The following is a 14122-nucleotide window of genomic DNA, read 5'->3' as shown; positions in this document are numbered from 1 at the left end:
CTTAAATAATACCAGTTTGTGAAAATCTGCCTTTAGAAAAATGCTTAAAAATAAATGTTAGCATAAAAAAGTGCTTAAATGTAAATACCGCAGTTACTGCAGCACGTTTTCATGTTGCCATAGAGCCATTGGATTTTACACACATCAAGCATATTCCATCAATTATTTGATATTAGATTTGACTATCATTAACTATCACTATCACTGATTCTGACCAAAATTAGGGTGTTTGCAGCTAGTTGCATTGATGAAGATGAACATGTGACAGTTGCTGCCATTGACCACAGTTTTTTTTTTTATATACTAGAAAGTAGGATAAAAATAGCTATTTGGGACAGGTCATGGGACAGGTCACATGAAAAATATCTTCAGCTTAAGAATAAACCATAATTAAAATGACTGTAAACTTTTAATTTAGCTTTAATTAAAGCAGTTAATTTAAGCTAAACAACTGTAAACTGGGCAGCCTTTGTGCTCCACTAAAATCATGAAAGCTCCATTAACAAATTACACAGAAGTCTACACCAAAGAAATTTAACTCACTCTTTCACTTCAACTCCAACAAAATGTGAGAGAGACGTCTTCACAGCACGGTCCAAGAATCTCACCTGTTTGTGCGACTGCTATGCATCTGTTTGTGCAAGGTTTATTGAGGCAAACAGTTGAAGTGACACACCAACAGCTGCTCACAGACTTATCCAAGCGAAACAGAGCTCAGTCACTTAAAAGTGCTACGGCCTCTGCCTCATGTCCAGTCAGTTTTTCCTGAGGCCCACATCTATTATTGTGCCTGGCTGTCCCTTTTAGTCTCTAACGTTTCTCTGTTCTCTGCTTGGCTGCACTTCATGACCACAGCTCAAACTTTCCTACTCTTCCTTACAAACCTCTTTCACCTTTGCACTTTATATCCAAAGGTTTGGCACAATACAAGCCTGTCTGTTGCACAGCTTTTACAAAATTTACAAACAATCCTATTGAGGTTTCAGTGCTTTGATATTGTCTTGCTTATTATTTATTGTTAGTGTTTCTTTGCCACAGTGTATATATATATTCTCTCACACTTTTTCTCAGGTAAAGGTGGTGAACTTTCTTGGACCACTGTGTAGATGTCTTCTTTCTTTTGTGTCTGGGATCCCTTCCAGATTACTGCAACTAGAAGTGAGATGAAAAAAGTCTTAAGCTTTATTTAGCTGTTAACGTTTTGACTTTCAAGGATACAACTCTTAATTTTTCTCTTCATGGCACTCAGCCTTACATGCACCGGCTGCAGAGAGGTGCAGAAGAACCCAAAATGGACCGTGTGAACTCAACAGGTAAAACAGTCAAGTGTCTTTATGCCCTCTCTCACTCTGTTCACTATCCTCCAAGTATCCTGACAACCTTGCCTGGTATTTTGGCTCCGGTCCCCTGAGTGTTGATGTCAGCTGAGTGAAGAAGAAGGAGGGGAGGGAGGAGTGGACAGGCTGAAAGAGAGAGGGGAGGGGGAGGAGTGAGCGGGCTATTCAAGGCACTTGTCCTCTGTCTCCCTATGAGCATAAAGGAGGGGGAGGCGCACATGAATTGAGAGGAGCCCTCTTGCACACACACATAGTAGTAGCAGCCGCATTTCCACAGCCCTCTCTTCAGACTGACAGCAGCAAACGGAGTTGAGAGCCAACACAACAGAGAGAGGAGGACAGAGGGCTGGAGACTAGGAAGTCATCTACAGAGGACAGGCAAAAAGAGATTTACTCAGGATTTGCAGCTTTTTCAGCACCCTGGGAACCATAAAAGGAATCTCCCCTCTGCTCTTCTTCAGCTGAACTTTCTCTGCTGGACAACCTGCTCTCTGCTATGGCAGCCCTGATGGGACATGGGGATCTGGCGGCTTCCCTCTCATCTGCCTCCTCTCATCCTAGGGTGTTCTTCCTCTTGGCTCTCTCCTCTCTCTTGAGTCAGGTCTGCTGCTTTAACCTGGACACCACTCACACACTGCACAAGCTGGGCAACCGGGGTACTTTCTTTGGTTTCTCTGTGGCACTTCACCAGCAGCTTAATCCCGAGTCTAAAAGCTGGTGAGTTGATCAATGCTGGGCTAAGCTTGCTCTGTGTTATTTCTTCAAAATTTAAGCATGGGATTTCTTGTAATTTTAGTACCTGCTTACTTTATAAAATATTCCCTAAAACTTTGAGGTTATGCTTTGCATTTTTGTGCTGCATCGCAGTAAAAGATGCCAGTGGTCTGAGTTAAACGAGAATGATTTACAGTAAATGAAGAGTGGATGAAAGTGGGTCTGATGAATCAGCAGAAATGGTTTGAGTGGTTTAACATTTTCTCCAAATCCCAGACTGATAGTCACAGTCAGAGAATGGTCTTCTTAATTTTAAATTAATTTGTTTCACTGATTTCACACTGATTGTAAGTATTTTTTTGATGCAGCTACGGGAAATAAGCTCTGTTCAAGCCCCTCTAGAAATCGTCGATAAATAATGATGACACGTCTTGTGTGCTTGTAAATCTACTGAAATGTTTGTTGCAGGACAGTAAATAAAAGGCAGTTCTCTTGGAGCTTTGGCATTGATATTACAGGAAGGAATGCAGATTGTCCACTTTATTTGTTGGTAGATTGAGTGCATGACTCTGTGTGAGTCATTAAAATCCTGCTTCCTGCGGGCATGTTTCAAACTACTCCAAGTCTGAAACATGGTTTTTGTGCAACTTCCAGATATTAGACATATTTTACATTTGCTTTAAATATCCATATAATTTAATCTTTGTAAAGTTTTCAGTTAAAATCTTTATTTATTAGTTTAATGGAATTAAATGTGAAAAGAAAAACAGCAAAGTATAAAAGTACAGCAAATCTTAAAGTAAAACATTTAGCATAATGTGAAACTAAATCGTTTTTCTCAAGGGGAATTCATGTTCTATTTGCTCTTGTTTTGTGGCTCCATATTTAACCGCCAGCTCCTCAGTTTACCCGTGCTGCAGTCGTCCTGACGCCTGGTAAGTCCAGGCCTGTGACATCAGGCAGTCATGTCACCCCTCTAAAAACCTGCTTGTATGTCCTGCAGGATTCCCGTAACTAGTTTTGAAAATTGACTGTAATAGTAATAATTTAATACGGCTCACTGCGGTGGCCTGCAACAAAGAAGAGGGATGACTTCGAAGATTTGGACATGAGTAGTATCAGAGCCTGGACACAGTCAATAAATGGGATGATGCACCAGCTGGCAGAGGAAGTAGTATGAATAATGCTTGCTTTTAGTATGCTGTTACATCAGTTTTTATATTCAGTACTTATGATGATTTCATCTCTGATATGATTGGAATCTGATGGCATCCTGGGCTGAAGCCAGGACTTCAGAACGACAGAGTTCATCTGTGCTCAGTGCCATTTCTCTAATGTGCATTTGACAAACTATCAAAATTTTCTCAATATTGCAGTCGTATGATTAACTAGTGTTGGTATTTTAGGTTTATGACCACGCCTGTTGTTGGAAAATGAGCAAGATATTTTTTCATCTACAGCATCAATTTCCAAAGGCATCTTTGGAACAGTGAATACTATTAAACATTCCAAATTCCTGTTATTTGGCTGATATTCATTTATGAATCAAAAAATTCTGTTCATCAGTTTGATCCTCAAGGCTTTGAACCAGCATTCAGAAGACACTATAAACAGACCAAGAGTACATCGTAGGGACGCAAACGAGAGTATCAATCATGGATGCCAACAAGAATGCAACCCAAGGGATATCTTTTCAATTTCAAAGGGATATCTAAGAAATTAAATGAAACATATGTCATAATTTTTACAACATTTCCTTACTAATTATGCATAAACTTGCATTTCACAGATGACATTCTTGTTCATGTCTATGATTGAGAAATAATTTTAAAAAGGCAGAGAAAATAAAGGTTAGCACAAAGTATCTGAGGATAAAATGAAAAGTTGTCAATGATGTTAAGTTTGTAAGCCCAGCCATTATTGCTTCCAAACTCTTAAAGCTCAGTCAGGCTGAATGGGGGTCAGCTGTGAACAGCCTTTTTCAAATTTTGCCACAAATTCTCTGCGATTGAGAGCTGTGCTTTGATTAGGCTATTCCAGTCAACACAATTTCAATTTTTGTAGCTTCATCTGGATGTTTCAGATCTTTGGCTTGCTGGAAAATAAATAAAGTCGTACTTCTCTTGAAGATGGAAACAAATTGTCATCCAGGATTTTCCTGTATTTTTCTGCATTCATTTTACCTTAATAAGCTTTCTAAGGCCTGCTATCGTGAAGCATACCGTACACCAACATACTTCACAGTAGACATGTGTTTATGTGGTGATGTACATTGTTTGGTGTCCGCCAAATACAGTGTCTTATCTGATGGCCAGAAAGATTAAAGAACTTTCCTTCACTTGATTATGGAGTCTCCCACGTGCTGTTTGGCTAACTCTAGTCAAGTCTTGATATGAGTTTTATTCAACAGTGTCTTTCTCATTGTCACTCTCTCGTGAAGTTTTGACTCAGGCATCAGTTGTTGTCTGCAGACTGCCTCCCATCTCCACCACTGCTAGTCATGATGAGCTGATGTCCTCTCTCTATAGTTTCACTGCAAAACACACAATTTTACAAAGTATTTTTGGTGCAAATATCACTTGGAACAAGACAAACTAACTTAAAATTAACTTTTCAGCAAGATATATGCACTAGTTTTAAGTGAATAATTCCTTAATATTGATGAAAAAGTACTTGTTTCATTGACAGATAAATTAACTTATTGCATGGGAAAATGTCTTGTTATTAGTGAAATAATCTGCCAATGGTACCACTACTTCTTCAGCAATATTAAGGAATTATTTAATTAAAACAAGCCTCTATATCAGGAGTGACCAAAGTTGGTCCTCGAGGGTCGGCATCCTGCATGTTTTAATTCTCTCCCTGGTGGTAGTTACAACCTTTTCAGCATGTCGGTGTTCTTCTTAGGCCTTCTAGTGAGCCATCATTGGATCCAGTTGTATTAAACCAGGGAGTGAACTAAAACATGCAGGATGTCGGCCCTCGAGGACCAACTTTGGGCACCACTGCTCTATATCTAGGTAGAAAGGTACTTTTACGTTAGTTTTGTCTTATTTCAAATCTACTAAGATATTTGCACTATAAACTAGACCAAAAATGCTTGGTAAGATTTTGTGTGTTTACAATGTTTTCTTCTTGCATGGTGACTCAGTTTGTGAAGTCAGCCTGATCTAGGCAGATTTACACATGGGCCATATTCCTTCCTTGTCTTTATGTATTTAACTGACCTCCAGGAGATGTTCGATCCTTTAGACATTTTTTTTAATCCATCCCTTGACTTTTCATAACCATTTTCTCTGATTTGCTTGTGAGTGTTCATTTATCTTCATGGTGTAATGGTAGCCAGGAATACTGATTAACCAGTAAATCCACTCTTTATGCTACAATCACCTGAGACACACTCAGGTGATGCACTCTCAAGCACCAGTACTACTAGCACCAATTAGCTGAACCTCTGATGAATTAGCTCAGTCAATTTAAAGGTGGTAAATATTTATGCAATCTCGTATTTTATGTTACATGTTTTTATTTAACATGTAACATAAAATATTCTGTCAATATTTTGTAGGAATCAGTTCTCACTTTGACATTAAAAGGTTTTTATGTAAGTTTTTTGTCAAAAAGCAAAATTTTCTTTCTCAAAATTGATTTGTAAAAGCAACAAAAGGGTAACACAACCATGTGATGAGTACTTTTTACAGACACTGTAGATTATCTTTTCTATGAAAGTGCTCACAAAAATATGGCATTATCAAAAAGCAGCCAGACATTTAATTGTCAAATTCCTGTTAGAAAGATATTTTTGCCAAGAGAACAATGTGTTTTCTGTCTACAGCCTTAGAGAGCAGCAGGCTTTGTGGTTACAGTCCGTATGTCATCATCCATATAGGGTAGTATCTTCAGAAAGAGAGCGTGTGCGCTTGGTGTTTGTCCTGTATTTCTCTGTGATGGACTGAATGACCAACTAACCAAAATTTCTCCTGGAATAGATCAATGACTTGTCCAGGAGGATGAACCCAAAAGAACCCAGTGTTCATGATTCAACCACAGTAAGGAGAGTGGGCAGAAATGGCATCTTGTAGAGGGTTCCAAGCCAAAAACCATTGCTGACCCAAAAGAACACAAAGACCCTTGTTACATTTGCCAGAAAAAAGAACATAGACGATCCACAATACTTTGGGGAAAATAGTCTGTGGACTGTTTTGGAAAGTGTGCAACCTAATATGTGTGATGTCAAAGTAACAGAGCAAGAAATCAAACCAATAGCCAAACATGCTCCTGCTTGCTGCTTCAGGATGTACAACTTGCTATATTTCATAACAGCGTTTAGGTTTTGGGGCAATTCCTTTTTTCACAGAGTTAGATCGGTTTGGATAGCTGTTTTCTCATTAATGGAAGAGGTTTTTTTTGTATTTAATTTGTGGTGGATTTTTTTCCCCCCAGCACTATATGTGGTAATATGCCTGAATTCAAGCTGAAATAATTGCTCTTCTAAATAGTAAAGACAAATCTAGAATATTTCATCAACATTAACAACAACAAAATCACGGTTAATATATCATTATCTCATCTTCATAAAATGAAACCTCATGAGACACATTATTCATTTAGCACATAGCAATTCCTGCTAAAATACATTTCCATGAAACTTTCTTTTAGAGCTCGCTTTGTGTTCATGCCGTTTTCTTTTTATACCATTCTGAAGCTTATCATTTTGCTTGAAGCAATCCGTTTGAAACTTGCTGTAATTAAATGCTGGTGAGTCATTTTTTTTCTTTCAGGACTGTCAGGGTAACTTCAGCCTGTGGCCATTCTGTTCCTACTTCATTGTGTGTTTCATGTCACCTGATTCAATAGTGAATCTGATATTGGTGCTTCGATGCTCTGTTACTCATAACTTGATCACACAACTTGCGATGAGTAAGTGCTGAGCTACCTCACTTCAGTGGAGTTTATATGATGTAAGAGATGAAGATTAGATTGAATGTGGGTGAGAAATGTGAGTTCTTATTGTCTCAAGGGACTGTGCTGTATCTCCTTAGTTGGCTTTAGTATGGCAACACAGGTCAAGGCAAGTAAGACCCCATGTAACACAATGAGCTCATATTTAGTGTAAATAGATTTTTCCCAGACACACGTCTCGATGAAACAACTGTATGCCGCCCCAGAGAACCTCTATCTGGTGTAGTAAACCTACAAACCTTTTAACATTTGCTATTTTGGTTGTTGTGATACAGAGTCCTTAAATCTGAAGGGCTTCTGCTGTTAATGGCAGAGTAAAGATAAGAGGAGAGGGTATTTGAGTTATGTGCTTGTTGGCTATTTATAATGACATGAGGAGAGCTTCTGCTTATAGTTCTCTAATGGTTGAGGGCAGAGAAGATCCTGACGTTTTTCCCCTTCACCTACATTGTTTCTAAATTGCTGCAGCAAATTTTATCTCTAGAGCAACATATGAAACAAAAAAGTTCAATTAAGCCCTTGTAAAGAAGAGTTTAAATGACATTTGATAATTACACTAGGAAGCGTTGTTGTTTATTTTTTGTTTGCTGCTGAGCAAGATGTGAATGCACAAATGTTATATTGCATTTAGGAAGCTGCACTCAGATGAATAGAGATTAATATTTATATGAGCATTCATCCTTCTACAATATATTGCAAATAAAAAAGCATAAGTCATGAAGCTGTCAGTCATTTACAAAAACAGTTTTGTGAAAAAAAAATCTTCAGAGTAAAATAAAGTTTATTTTTCATCATAAACCTTTAACACAGGCGTTACGCTAGCAGTTCTGCTTTGCTGAAACCACACAAGTCATCTATTATTGTTTCTTGTTGAAAGATATGTAACTGGTACTGACAGACATCTCTGCTCTGATCTTAATATCTCCCTTTTCAATGTGCAGCAAGTTTTCTTTCTCTGAACAGCTTTTCAATAGTTTTTGACCAGAATTGTAAGATTTTGATTTATTTCAACCTGTGGCTGTTGATTCAGTGCGCTTAAAATGGACTGTGCTGCATTACTCAAATGGGACAGCAGAAAGATCTCCGGTTGCAGAGAGGTTCATGTTTACATGTGGACTTGCTTTGGTGCTTTTGCTGGCATGGACACTCGGTCTCACTCCCAGGATGGTCTCGTGCAGCCAATGTAGACATGTTGTCTGGAGTTTGGTGTCACCGGATGAGTACAAATCTGAAACAAGAATTTCTGAGGCTGAACTAATCCTCTCATTAAACCTCAGGCTTCATTAACAACCTTAAGAATAAGATCGCTGGATAAACTTGAATCCCAGTTTTCTTCTAAAGACGGAAAATGAAGTCACTTAAAAAAGATAAGAAGGTCAATGTAAAGATGCCAGTTAACTAAACATGTACGAGACATCCATATTTTTGCACTAGAGAGAAAAAAGTAATGCTTGGTGAAAGCCTCTGCAATCAAACGGCTAAAAGTACCTTCCAACATCACCTCAATAATAAAAGAAGTGAAACTGAAGTCTTTCTTATGTAGCTTCAATAAACTTCTACTTAGAAAAGAAAACACAGAACACTTCCTGTTAAATTTGTCTTAGTCACAGTATTGTATGCATATCACAAATCTCCACTTTAGCCAATGTAAGCAGTTTATAAGCAGCAAAAAGAAATTTGTCTGAAAGCCGCCTCTGGTCTCTCATGAATCATCAGTCATCAGTCTATCTGGTCATCGTTCATTTCCTGCAGATATGTGAGCTTTCATAAATGAATCTGGCATTGTGTAACTACTTGAGTCGTGGGAGGGAACTCTGTATGGGTCCATTGATTTTAAAACATTACTGGTATTCCACAAGCTATTTATGACAAATGTTCAGTGATGATTCTCCTGTCTTCAGTGCAAACTGTTCAGGTGTGCTAGTGACAAGAATTTGACAAGCAAAAGTAATAGTGTGACATTCTGGTATTATCTTAAGTTTTGAAGAGAGTTGGTCATATGGAGGGAAAATTGCTAGTTATGTTTTGACTCAATGTTCTCCCTCTGTGATGTTATTGCTTCCTGCATGGCACAAGCATTCCAGCATTTTTCCTTGGGACTAATTCTCACATAGGTGGAGGTATTTTGGTTAGAAAGATGATAACTCTAGGTTATTTTGGGGTCACAAGCTTCATTTTAACCTAAGAAAATAAGTTATAAGAGAATAGTGTGTACAACTACAATAAATTATATAGGGCGTTTGGGCATTTTCATGGCCTTTTATCTTCATAATTTAAAAACCAGAGAAAAACAGCTTGGTGTTCTTTTAAGCAGTTGGGCTGTTTTGAGAAGCACTGGAAACCCAAATGGAAGTACAAAAACATGAAAATGGGAATTTTGAATTATAGATCTCCTTTAAAAAATAATCCACTTTCACATGGATACAAAACAAATTTGCTGATTGGATTGAAAAGTGAAATTACCCACCATTGCCCCATCTTTACCATTTACTCTGAAGTGCAATGCCCAGCAAGTAGATTTTCCTAGATATCTGAAAAGGGACTGCGTCTACGTTTTTCTACCTCCCCGTTATTGACGGTTTTGAACAATTTTTACCTTACAATACTATGGAGGACCAAACCTGACACACTCCATACATACACACACACAATACTCTGAGTTTATAAACAGCAAAAGGGAGAACTGGTTTAGCAGTTTCAGTTTTACAATACTGTACAATAAACATTTTAGAGCAATAACCAAGCACATATTTTCCTTATTTTCTGTTTTCTCTGGGTTTTTCTTTTCCCCAGAGATAGAGTTTAAATTTTGTTTCAACATCACAATGGCTGACAGTAATTATTGTCAGTGGTCATGAATGAAAAAAGATTTAGTGTCATTTATTTTCTGTTGAACAAAACACATAAATGTATACAAATGGCCCCAGTGAACCTGCCTCACACAGTCACAGTACAATAGTGAATTTTAGTATGCTAATTTACATTAGAATAGGATGACTGAAGCTACTTTTCATCCCCGGTTTAGGAGTTCAGACTAACCCATACCCTTATTTCACTCCTCCATTATTTCAATTCATAATTTTTGTGCTTTTTTATTCTCTTTCTCAGTTGGTCTCACAGCATCTGTCCTGTGGAGTGTATGAGCTGTTGTGCCGCTTAAATTTAGTGGAGATCAGGAAGAGAGAAGTATCTACATTCTCTCACACACCCCTAATGTCCTTTCTGCCTCCCACTTATTCTCTGTCTATTTAGCATTCTTCCATTCCTCCACAGTGCTGCCCGGGCGTGGACAAAAGCTCAGTGGGAAGCTGGGCTGCCTGGATCAGGGCTTTCAAGAATATTGCTTTGCCGACTACATGCTCACTGAAAGCACCCAGACAATCTGCAGAGTCAGGGGGAAGCATACAACTTAACTGGAGAGGCAGATAAAATGCACAATTTGAACTGTGTTCAAAGAACCGAAGCTGATTATGTTATTCAGAAGCAGTTTATGTTCTGAGTTTACATTAAAATGTTTTCTTTGTACATTATCTCAGTTAATTATGATTGTTGAGGTTTGATTCCAGCTTAGCTTCCACGGTGTCTTGTATTTTTCTTCTGAATATGATGCGATCTGTGGGGGAGGTGTCCAGTGTCTGATAAAAATAGGGGGCTAGGAGGGGTGGCAGGGATGAATAAATCACTGCAGGGTTCTCTTCAGATTAAATAAGTGTGTCTATACTTGTTTGTGCATGGAGGCGTTTGGGTTGAAACTCATACTGACTCAGTTTAATCAATCAGCCGATGGCAGCTCGACTGGGATTTGATAAAATGAAAGACGTCAAGAAAAAGCCCAATAGGAACGGAAATTACACGGGAGGTGGAGGTTTTATGTTTGGAGTCATCCTTGAAACCAATCAATCATTTTATGAGAATATTTTAAATATGTAAATAATTGGAACAATTGACTATGCTTTCATTCTAACATCTCAGGCTTTCAGTAAATTCTAAAAATATACTATGAGACAGCTGAAGATGTAAAAACCATACAGTGGGGTTAATGACTTTATGTTATAATTTGCTTTCAAAAGCACCTTTGAAAGTTTTCAGTCTTTGAGGTCCAAAGAAGGGAAGTTAGTTAGTAAGTTTCTCAAGATTTTTTCTGCAAATTAATAAAAAATAATAATGGAAGAAATTATTCCTTTAGCAGACAAATTTTAGCATAAACTATATCAGTTCAGCATTTTTATTTGACATTTACAAATACCCAGCGTATATTTCGTTAGTCACCCACACAACCAGTTAAGTTCAGTCAGTGACTTTGACACTGGCATTAATAGGTGCCTTGAACTGCAGCTGGTTGGGCATTTAACATTGAATCAAGACATTCATGCTTCAAGTAAGAGATAACTTACACTGATTGTTTTTGGATTGTTACACAGAGTAAATAAAATGCAAAACTTACCGCAAAACTGATTTGAAGCAAAGCTTTCGTAAGTAGATCATTGTCGAAATAATTTCCACAGCCGTTTTAACATGGTGCTGGAGTTATACTGTTTATTTCCTTCAGAGAAATTTTGCAGGATAGGTGATAAATCCACTGAACAAATCCTTGGTTCAGTGATAAATGCTGAACCAAGAGAGAGGACTCTTAAAACAAAGAGTAAATTTTTTTTTTATTTTATTTTTTTTTTTACAAAGAGTAAATTTAAGACACCAGATACACATAAACCAATCAATACATGGATAAGTGGATAGGAACAGCGACAAAAGAACAACATTGGGGAGGCCCTCTTTATCTTATGCCTGAAAATGGATCTTCATTTATTGATCAGTGGAGCAGGTGGGGATCTTGGGGGCTGTTAAAGATTAATATGCATCACATACACAATTACCAATTACTTTTATAGGAGGAACATTGTTTTCATTCACTTTTTCAACTTTTCCAGTAGTAGTGTAAAACCTTTGTTAGATTGAGATATTGCAGCTTTTGGGATAACCACAAACTAATCATTTTGGCAGGAAGTTGAGTCACATCCATGGGCAGTGAAGCATAATGTCCCAGAGGATTTTGTACCCAGACAGGCAGCTGTTTCTGTCTCTCGCTTGCACTTTTTATGTTTTGCCAACCATTATCTGCTCTCTCTGGAGTGGGAGAGATCTGAGGTGTTAAACGTGATGATACAAGGTTTGGTCACCCAAATTATCAGCTGTTTCCCCATCACGAGATGTAAAACGAAGACTTGTTGTTAGGTGTGGAAATTTGGATTTTCTGAAAGAGGGTTTTATTCTAGTCCACATTGTTGAACAGTACGTTGTACAGAATAGACATATCTTTTTTATTAAATGTAGTTATTAAAAAAAGACCCATTAGTTTTTGGCTGTAGCTCCCATGCCTGGTTTCAACTGGTACCCAGAAAGGAAATTAAAACAATAAACAATATGATCAAAAGATTAAAAACCCATTATATTTTAACATGCACAGGAAACACATGGTTGAGGAAGCTATAAAGACAGCTAATTTTATTCATTGTAATGTCTCCTCTAGCTGCCCCTCTTAATAGCACCCTCCTTCTTAAAGCACACAAGAACATCCAGAAGAGGAGAACCAGCACAGACTCTGCAGATTAGAAAAACATTCCTAATTTTCTGAACTCAGGAGAATACGGTTCCTTCAAATGCAACAGTGATGACACTAAATAATTTCAAAGACAAAGTTCTGAATGCCAATCTATACAATGTTAATGTTGAAAAACCTGGTATTCTAATATGAATGTAAACACTTTTGAGAGCTAATCTATAGACTAAGGAGAAGTGGAACAGCATTTAAGTCCACCTTCTGAGAAAAACTGGACTTAAAAAAATTTTCTCGAGAATTTTATGGTTTATTATGTCAAATGTTTTTGAAAAATAGACCCTAGAATTCTGCTTTTATCCCTAAAACATTACAACGTTTTAGTAACAAATCATGCTGCTATTTCTGTAGAATTGATAAGCCTGAAACTAAATCATTGGATGCAGCACAAAAAAAGTTACTTTAAGATAATCAATGATTTGATATGCAGCACATTTTTCTTGTATCTTTGGTAATGCTGACAGTCCTTGTCAGATGAGTGCATGTTATAAATATTGGAGCCATGTGTACAGTACCTGTAAGCTCACAATCGTCATGCTTGCAAATGTTTTCTACTGCATGTATGTGTGTGTGTATCCAGGTCAGAGGTCATAGTCTTTTTCTCAGGATGACGACAGAAGGTCTAAAGTACCTCTTAGCACCTTGGGGATTGCTTAGGGACAGTGTATACAGAGGAGCATATTCACACTACTGTGGGATTGACCGATGGTAAATGATCTGAGCACACATTAAGAGGAAGAATCAAGAAACTAACTTTTAGAAGTGTTGAGGATGGGTTTGATTTGGCTTTTAGGGAATTCATTATGGAGTTAAAACTCACAGCTGCAGCATTCCAACAAAGGGCTGGGTTTCCTGAGAAATACCTACACTAAAACCACAACACTGAAGAATCCTCTTGGTCATTAAAGAATAAACATATTGTTTGGCTCAAATCCAGATTTCCTTTGTTTTTTTTCTGGTTTGAAGTTAAATCTCAGTAATTTTTCATAAACTAACAAAAGAACTTTGAGTTCTGTTAAGAATGTGAAATAACTTCTTGCAGATGCTTGAGTGTCTTTATTGTGTGTCTTGATTTAAATGTTTCAGCTGTTAATGGCCCGTTACTTCAGCAAAATGTCTTGGTAACAAAGAGAAGACAGTGCTGTTTGGTTAGCTTAAGGGTTGTTTGAGGTTTGATCATATGAGACAGATTTTATAGACGAAAACTCAAAGAGTTGAGACATTTTTATCCCTTAAATGACAATGTAATCTGGCAGACACACAACCTCTGTTTTCAGTAACAATTTATTAAAATGTGTCAAGTGACCTAATGTTTTCTCCTTCTTGTCTGTAGAAATTGAATATGTTCCTAAATATATGCTTTGTGGGTGATATCAAGTGTTGGTGTGAAGATGTATAAGGGTTTGTATGCGGGGGTGCGTGTGTGTGTGTGTTAAGGGGGATTGAAAGGGGCTTGGTGGGGGAGGGGTCATCAGGACGCTCAGGAGAAAGTGTT

At 37.7% G+C, this 14122-nt stretch overlaps 1 protein-coding gene across 6 annotated transcripts in view; it reads left to right on the top strand.

Moving 5' to 3' along the window:
• Positions 1-14122, top strand: part of itga7 (integrin, alpha 7) — a 34716-nt gene that overhangs the window by 258 nt on the left and 20336 nt on the right. For 3 of the 6 annotated variants that reach the window (XM_028003142.1, XM_028003138.1, XM_028003137.1), the window contains exon 1: positions 1536-2054. The exons of 1 other annotated variant lie outside the window; for it this stretch is intronic. In XM_028003142.1, the coding sequence (XP_027858943.1) occupies positions 1834-2054 (221 nt within the window). In that variant the 5' untranslated portion in view covers positions 1536-1833. Of the gene's footprint in view, positions 1-1071; positions 1159-1249; positions 1314-1534; positions 2055-14122 lie in introns of those variants that run through there. 2 more of the 6 variants (XM_028003140.1, XM_028003139.1) reach the window with 2 other exon arrangements.

The sequence above is a fragment of the Xiphophorus couchianus genome, chromosome 20 (assembly GCF_001444195.1).
Source record: "Xiphophorus couchianus chromosome 20, X_couchianus-1.0, whole genome shotgun sequence".
In the NCBI taxonomy this organism is placed as follows: Eukaryota; Metazoa; Chordata; class Actinopteri; order Cyprinodontiformes; family Poeciliidae; genus Xiphophorus; species Xiphophorus couchianus.
The sequence above is the reverse complement of the archived record's forward strand: the minus strand, read 5'-3'. Positions and strand labels throughout refer to the sequence as shown.